Source organism: Pteropus medius, unplaced genomic scaffold, assembly GCF_902729225.1.
Source record: "Pteropus medius unplaced genomic scaffold, Ma_sr-lr_union100, whole genome shotgun sequence".
NCBI classification, from domain to species: domain Eukaryota; kingdom Metazoa; phylum Chordata; class Mammalia; order Chiroptera; family Pteropodidae; genus Pteropus; species Pteropus medius.
This window is the reverse complement of record NW_024348242.1, coordinates 4055221-4064154: the sequence shown is the minus strand read 5'-3', so window position 1 is coordinate 4064154 and position 8934 is coordinate 4055221. Positions and strand designations below refer to the sequence as shown.

General features: G+C 47.4%; 1 protein-coding gene across 8 annotated transcripts in view; it reads right to left on the bottom strand.

The window, feature by feature from the left end:
* Positions 1-6714: 6714 nt before the first annotated feature.
* SBNO1 (strawberry notch homolog 1) overlaps positions 6715-8934 on the bottom strand; it is a 42959-nt gene continuing 40739 nt past the window's right edge. For all 8 annotated transcript variants that reach the window (XM_039879281.1, XM_039879284.1, XM_039879282.1 and 5 more), the window contains one exon: positions 6715-8244. In XM_039879281.1, the coding sequence (XP_039735215.1) occupies positions 8102-8244 (143 nt within the window). In that variant the 3' untranslated portion in view covers positions 6715-8101. The remainder of the gene's footprint in view (positions 8245-8934) is intronic.

Here is an 8934-nt window from a genome sequence, read left to right as displayed (position 1 = left end):
ATTACTGGCTTTTTGCTTCTTTGTGACTAATTTGCCTAGGGCAGTGATTCTCAACCAGGGGCGACTTTGTCCCTCGGAGGTTATCTAGCCATGTCTGGGGATGTTTGGTGCTATCACGGCTAGGGGGGGAGGCACAGCGTAAACCGCTGGCACCAGTGGGTAGAAGCCAAGAATGTTGCTAAACATCCTACAGTGCCCAGGACAGGCCCCCGCCCTCCAAAGAATGGCCTGGCCCACGTGCCAGTGGTGTGGGGGACCCAGGGGGACACGTGGCCGGGCTGAGAGCAGACTTGAGTACAGAGAAAACACAAAAGGGGAACAAGGTCAACGTGAACCAGAACAGAAGAACGCAGTCGGATGCGGAAGCTCTATGTGGAGTCTGGCCTCTCGTTTCTCATTCTAATTAATACTCAGTTTGTTAAAGGTTTTCCATTTTAAAGCAAGTTTCCTTTCAGTCTCCGAGCTCGACTTACCGATATTTTCGTAAAATGTTAGTTAAAAGAGACAACACTTCCTTTCGCTTGTTCTTCAATTAATGCTCAATTATCTTATGCATCTGACAGATTAAATTCTCCTAAACATTTAACACATTTACCAATTTGATTAAATTCCCTTAAGCATTGCAAGCTACAAAGAGAATGACTCGCTGGAGCATTGCAAATCCCACATGGAAGGCTCACAAACAAGCCATATTCCAAACATTTAAAAAAAAAAAATCCCTCTCTCCCTCCCCGCTCGGGGCACCTTGCTCCAGGCCTAGAGGGAGCAGCACCACCCCCAGCCCGCCCCCGCTAAGGAGCTCCTGGGTGGGTGCTCCGCTCATTCCCACAGTGACAGCAAGGGTGCTCCCGCATGGGGCAGTGGGGTCTAGTCACCCTTCTGGGCACCGATCCATCCTCCTTTTCCAGACATCTTCGCTCCTGTTCATCCCCAACCCCTCGGACTCCTCTCGTCCAGAGCAGGCTGCTGCCTGGACCCGTTGGCCAAGCACTGCCCGTGAGCTCAGCGCCAGTATGACATCGCCACGCGCTTCTCTCCATCCACTCCAGCTGCAGGGCAGTCGGACACCAACTACGCGGTCATCGGTCCTCGGACCCCAGCCTCGGGCAGGCCCGCAAGCATCCCTGATGCTGTCTTCCCCACGCCCAGGGCCACCACCGCCCCCGGGAACAGTCTGCTCACCTGTTCACTGTGTCTGACATCAGAGAAACTACCCCGGAGGAGCCACTCCTGGGGACTTCACGCGGCCCCACGCTAGAGACACAGCGGTTGCTTATTAAACACTCACTGAACACATGAATATTAAATACGGGCACCAACTCCACGAAGATTAGAAGCTAGAAGGCCTTTCGTAACTTAGAAGCCACGTAACTTCATCTGAACACTACCAGATGGCGGACTACAGAGGCGAACACACCGAGTGCCCGACAGCGCCCGTCGCTCGTCTGAATTGGTTCGTTTTTTCATATTGTTTTTTTCATAAGCTGCAACGTTAGACCCGCAGGTTGCTTCACTGCTCGGTTCGCTGCTTGACACCAGTAAGGGAATCTGAACAGGAAGCCTCGTGCCCCAAGTCCTCCAACCTTCGTGGCTACCTTGTCTTACGGCATCGTTCGGGGAGGGCACTTGGCGACCTGAGTCTCAGGAGCGGTGACAAGGACCTGGACCTTGGCCTACACTGCCGTTTCACTTTCTGCTCTAGCGAGTGCTGGGTTCCATTTTATCCACGCCGTGAGAAGTCTTCTGGAACTCTACGCACAGTGCCAACAGAACAGCCGCTCTCTAGGTGAGCGTGGTGGCACAGACACAGCTCAGAACCGGGACAGAGAAAACACGGAGAGAGCAGCAGCAGATCAGCCGTTTAATTTATTTAAGAATCTTACAAAAAAAGAAAAAAGAACAAAAACAAAAACACAACAACTAAATACAGAATTTGTTCACGCTTCATGGTCGATCGTTCTCACTCGCAAGGGTTAAAACCTCGCAGAATGCAGCCCCGAATATTTTTATTGCATGAGACCCAGTCGTTAAAGTTACATAGCGAAACGGCGGGAACAATCGTTTCTGGCCAGTTGGTCCCGGGTTACACGGAGGGCTGGGTGAAGCCGTGTCGTGAGAGCGGCACGCACCCGTCACACGCCGACATTCAAAACGGGGGAGCGATATCAAAAGGGAGAATTAAAAAAAGAGAAGGAAATAAAACCCCAGAGTTCACACCCACTTTTGTTTCAAACTGTCTTTGGACTCCATCGTGTGTTGTCTCGAGACGCACCGTGTCGGGTTCGTGAGGGAGGGAGGTCTACACCTACATATAAAAGTACCCTTTGCTCAGCGGAGGTAGAACCTGGCAAGAGTTTTATTGCAGAGGCACCATGTACCTCTTCCCACCTCTCATGGTTGATGGTAGATACAAGTGGTTATTGAAAAATCATATCAGTAGTTTGCAAATTCAGTATAAACCATGAACAGGATGATTTTTTTGATGGCGATGAGACTGCAGTGTGCTACGTAGAAAAAAAGCTCTCTGCGCCATCAAGTGGAAGTCAGCGAGAAGGCTCAAGCTTCTTTACCCTCTTCAGTGCCACAAATACTGTCATCATAGCAGGACAGGCCCTTGGGGTGGGGTCGGTGGAAAAGCCGGGTTTCTCACTGGGGGGGGCCTGCGGGTGAACCTGCAGCCCCAGGAGGCCTGAGTTGCAAGAATCGAAAAGAACCGACTTTCCCAGGCTGCGTCCCTGGCTCGACTCTGCAGGAAAGGGACAGTCTTAGCTTAACTGTGTGGAGCCACATCGCGGCAGAGGACGCGGCTGCGGCTGCGGCTGCGCGGCGCACAGTTCAGCTGCTCTGTGGGCGCCGGATGGGAGCGAGCCGGGCGGGGCGGCTCGAACAGGGATGTACACGGGAGCTAATGGCTGACGGGCCCTACTTGTGACAAGTTAGGTTCCCAGGACTTAGGCAAATACAGACTACTTTGAAATTTCCAAGAAGCCTGCCCAGTTCCAACAGCAAGGGATGAAGCGTGCTTGTGAATAAAGGCTGAGAAGTGCTCACGGCGCTCTTCCCTGAAAGTCACAGAGGAACATTTCCTTAAAGGGGCAGAATCCGTGAGTCACCACCCAGGGTTCGCCTCCGGGGCTCCACCGTCAGCAGCACATGGTTAAGAAGCTCCTTGAGAAGCTCCGAGGCCGCGACTGCTTCAGGCCAGATCCGCAGCACCACCAGGAGGGTGAGAGCGGCCGCCGGGGCCAGCCCCTCCTCCATTAACGGCCTGCGGCACCCTCGGCCCTGAACCGACTCATGAGCTGCAGGCTCGAGGAAGCCTCTACAGCAGCTGTGTCGCTGTTTTTGGGGGGACAACTGTTCTTGAAGTACGCTGCCTAACGTCACCTGTCAACACGGACACTAGCGTGCACCAAGCCTGTCTCCCCGTCTCCTATAAATATCCTTAACAGGTGGGAGCAGGTTACCTGTGCTTGCTGCAAAACAAATTTCGATTATTATTTGTTGATTAAAAGCATAGGCCCGACTTCTTAAGAGAAACATAGAAAATTTGTAGCAGCAGCAGGCCATAAATCAAGGTTCAGACTTGCAAGATTCTCCTCTCAGCGAGAGAGCCACATGGATGAAGAGTTCGGGGCAGGCCTGAAAAATTGCAAGGGTAGGAACAAGCTGGGTTCACCGAAGAGCTAAGTTTGATCCCAAATGCACTGAAGAAGTTAGAGGAGCTTAAAAGGAAGTCCTGGGAAGAATTTTTTTTTTTTTTATGTGAAACATCAGGCTCACTACAGCTTCCAAAGAGCAACATAAATGAGCATAACTAGTCATATAATGACAGTATCAGCAATTGCACTCAAGTACATTCCCCCCCCAATACAATGCATTGCACACAATAAAAATCTGTAATAAAAATGCAAAACACAATCAGGCATGTTGAAAAATATTAACACAAAATAGACATTGGAATTCTACAGCAAAGATGCAAAACTGAATCCTCAAATATATGAACAAATTCAACTAAGAAGTTTCCATACTTTTCTACATCAAAAAAAAAAAAAAAAAGGTAAGCTGCCCCGTATGGGAAGTCAAGAAAAGAATAAATAGGATTGAAGGGGGGGTGAGAAAAGGGAAAAACAAGTTGAGGGGAGAGGGGGGTCCCAATTTACAAGAAATATTTACATTCGGAATTCAAAAGAACTCAAACATTTCTATAACATACACGTTTATGTACATATATATATATATAAGTACAGCAGAAAATTAGAAGGTGGGTTTTAGATTTCACCCCAAGTGCTCAGAGAACAATTACTAGCTAGCTCGAGTTGCAGGTATCTAGATGTGACTTCTTCACTTACGTGTATAGGCATCGGCAGCCAATGAGTTTTTTGCAAATGAATTTTGCTCGCTGCGTTCCAGAAGCAGAGGGTCACAATGTGCGTGCATGGGTGTGGTGTTAGCCAGGGAGACCCCAGGCACAGGGAGGGGGGGCAACAAACACCCATCATCACAGTGGATCCCGTTGTTGCTGGGATGCCTGAACTGACCAAACCTCTGTCCCCTGGGGCCAGCCTAATAGTGACTCTTCACACAGCACCGTTCTTAGACACTATCAACTATCACTCAGGTACATTTTTTAAATGAGAATATTTAGATAGGACCTTCCTCTTAGTATCGTATCAAGAAAAGGACCCGAAGGGAAAATAGCCTCTGCTCCTACTTTCATAAACTGAGATGCATCGACCATTTCCAATCTATGGCTGTTTCCTTTATGCTAAGAGGACCGCGGATGGATGCTGCCTGGTGCCCTTTCTCGTCAAGCGGGAAGCCTTCTAATGACATCATACGGATATTAGCAAATGAATGTCCAAGGGCCACCAGCCAGAAAACTCTGCCTCTAAAACACTATTTCTTCTCCCTGGAGCTTGGTCATCTAGAACTTTTACCTTTACAGATGAAGCAAAATAAAATTAAAAGGTTTATCGTGGCAACTCAAAAAGGTTTCTTAAGTGCTAACTGGATTGGAATAAATACATATATATGTACACACACTACTACATTGCTTTGGATGCAAGTTCTTGCTAATTATACACACATGTAAAGAAAAGATATTCAAGAGTGTATCTGCAACTTAGCAGCGAAAGGGAAAATTGCTTAAGTCATTTACTTTTTGATCAAGTTGTGTTTAAAGAAATACTTCAATACTTTCAGGGATTCACATCATTGATACGCATCCGGATAATCCCTCTAAGCTGCAGACAGACGCCTTGTGGCGTGGAGGTTGCTTAACTCAGGGGGACACTAGTCGTCCCCAAGATGCCATCTGAGCAGCTCTGGCCTCGGGAAGTGGTTTTCAGTATAATCGACACTGTAAACTCTGAAAACACTATCGTGATTTACGACCCAGTCTTTGTGCTCAGAGCCATATTGCTAAAAAGGGAGACAAGGCATCGCAGAAGCCAAATGGACTCGCACTGGGTTCGAAAACGCCCCGGGTTCGGACGTGGCATTCAGATCCTGAAATACACGGACCTGTTTTAAAGAAGTGAACTGCTAAGACTTGGTTTTTGACAGAAGAGGACCTCGGATGCTGGGTTTTCCTGTGCCGGCCAACCTGAACCTGCTGACTTAGATAAGGGCACAGTGTAAAGGTCACATGCTCTCCTCCAGGGGGGATGGGCAGCAGGCTCTGGGTGCTCCACGCACACCACCCCATGGAGGGCAGGGGCAGGAAGGCACCTCAGTCCCCACCCATTACACTGGCTGTCTTTTTGAGGTCTACTGAGAGTTTTCAGGTCTTATTTCTAAACCTGATTTTTAAAAAGCAAAACAAAGCTGTCCTACAAAGAACAGAACAGATGTAGGGCCCTTTTGTATCAGGATAGCTATTCCAAGAGCAAGCATTACATCGTCGAGCGTGGGGGTCGACTACCTGCATGCTAAGGAATCCTCATACTGACGCTGCTCGGGGAAAACCGTGGCTTACTAAAAAAGATCCCCTCACACGCAAAAGGGAAGTCAGGCCAACAACCCACGAGAGCCTATCTTCCCCAGCCCTGCCATGTGGCCTCACTGGAGGGGCAGGCTGGTTCTGCTTCCCTCCCCAGCTCTGTCCACCTCAGTATGATGGGAGCTGACGGGGCTGCCGGGTTAAAAACAGCGGACCTGGGAAGTCTGCTGCATCTGCTGCAGGTGGAATCCGGCTGCTGCTGGCTGCCAAGTGGGTCTCTGTGCCCGGCCCGGGAACTAACTGGTTGATACGCGTATGAACCACTGCCTGAGATACAGGACTAGACTGAGGATAAAAAATTGCATCCGCTGGGCAAAATATGCCAAAGAACAGAAATTATTCTCAATCTGTTCTTTTAGGCAACAAGAATAAATAAATCCAAAGAAAGAAAACTTGTGGGAAACCTGACACAACTAAACTGGACGTGACCAAACTGGGGCTCTAAAGGAACAAAGCCCCGGCTTTCTAGCACGTAACGTACAGCGCGCCCGATTCCGAGAGAAGTTTAAAAAGTAACAAAGGAGAACTTAACTTGATAAACATTCAAAAGTACTCTCATTTTACCCTTTCCTCAACACCGCCTCAACTTTGAGGGGTAGGTTTTAAGCCAAAACGAAGGCGACCTGGGACGCGGGGTGCGCCCGAGGGCTGCCGATGGCCGCCACAGACTGCCTCTGAGGGCGGAGAGGGCCTAAGCAAGAGTCCACTTCTCATTAGGGTAAGAACTTTTTATTTGACATCTACAAGACTGGCATCTTGCAGCTTTTGACCAGGTTTATACAATCTCAATTTTTCAATAGTGCAACCTGTGCAAGCAAAAAAAAAAAAAAAAAAAAAAAAAAAAAGGAAACAAAAAAAGGAAACAAAAAGACCAATTGTCCCCTCACTTGTTTTTATAAAACATCTATTATAGGCAAAACAAAACTTACCCATATTATAGATAAGTGTCTATTCACATTTGTACATTACCATTTTTAACAGCTTGAGATAAACTCTACAATGTCTTACAACACATTAAACAATATTCAAGTTACTGGGTAACAACAACAACAAGAAATAAACATACAGCAGAAGCCTCAAGTGTTTCCTCATTGTCTAGTTTACAGCTCAAGTACGGTTTCCTTTTTTATGAGTGACAAAGCAAATTAAGAAAATGAAGTAAAAAAAAGATTGTTTGCAAGATGGAAGCTGATTTGTACTTCTTCCTAAAACTACCTTTAAGTTAAGGAAAATGTAATTTTGAGAAAAGCAGGCTTGTAGCCATTTTTGCAGCACTCATTAGGAATACTATTAATACATTAAAATGAACTTTTAGGAATTTTATCACAAAAAAAAAAGTCTGTACTCATCACCTTGACAAGAAACCTGGGGCAGGGAGAATGGGGGAGGGGGAGAGGTTCACAGGGCCAGAAGCAACACCCAGGTATAAACTTTATAAAAATGCAATAACCAATGCTATACACCTACAAATGTTTCTCTCCGTAACCGGACTTCTGTGTTAATCTTGTTTACGCATGCTTTCAAAGACATGCACTGTCAGAACAAAAACTAGAAAAGAACCTGAACGCATGATGTGCAACCTTTCATTTCATGCTTTAATAAACCTAGTGTTTAATAAGTTGGAAAAAGAAACCGATATATATGTTCTATATTTATAGACTCAAACACATGCGTCCGGGGATAACTCCCGCAGCAATGGCATGGATGGACTGCGTTAACCCTGAGCACTGTGTAACATGAAGTAAAGCCAGTTTGGGAAGTTCCAAGCGTTTTTAAACCAACTGTGGTTCGTAGCCTTTAACAAACTCACAAACAGACGAACACACACGCACGCGCACATCCCCTCTGCTCGCCCAGAGCAGAAGCGCATGGGAAGTACCATGGGCAAAGCGAAAGGAAAGACATATGCACCACCATCGGCACTGCTCATCTTCGGCTTTGCTATCTATTCCAGGTTTGTCCTTATTCCCAAAAAAATTAACTAGAGAGAGCACAACTGAAAAAAATTATAATTCTTTGGAAACTGTCCCTGATTTTTATGCAAATGATAAGCTTCAACAGCATTTCAGATACATCCATGTTGAAACCTGTCTGTTCTTATGCGTTGCTCAAGTTGGCGATGCTTTGGGGGTGACGCTGCTGCCAGAGCTGCTTCTGTTGGACCGCAAGCTGTTGAGACTGGTCTGAAGTTGACAGGAGATTTACAAGAGGAGACACACAATTTGCAGGAATGATCAAACCTGCAATTAGAAATAAGACTTTACGAAGGTGGCATCCAGGAGACCATACGGTGTTCTACACATCACAGACAATTCCAAATGGGCGTAATACCAAGTGTAATGGACGAGACCCCACAACTACAGGAATACCTCACACCTGAAATAGCCCTTTCAGAGGAAACCCGATTCCCCCGCAGCACTGCCCACAAACACCTGAGCACGTGCCTGTGTCCACGTCACCCCACCTCCTTGGTGGAGGGACAGAAGGTCAAGTGCAGCACCTTCCTAGCTACTCTCTCTTCGCAGGTCCACAAACGTGTCAAACGCCACCTTCTCTGGCACGAGCCAAAAGACTCCAAGGTAGTGTTTGCAAACTCCACTGCTGACTGAGGCAGGAAACCTCTAAGTGGGCACGGTGCGGACCTCAGCAAACTGGGCAATGCATGCCCGGGGTAAGAGAACGTCCGACTCCCCCACGTGGGAAGAGAAGCTCCATGTTCCAGAGAAGCCGCTGTGTTTTGTTTCACTTTTTAAAAAAGAAGATGGAAATCCAGGCCTTTGATTTTCAACTGTTGGTAACTAATTCAAACGAAAATGTAAAACAACAATTCTTGAGGGTCAAAAAAGTGTCCATGAATTGACTCTGGCCACAGGCGGCCCATCTGCAGCACACGACCGAGGAAGGCTGCTGCAAATGAGACGAAGATGAAG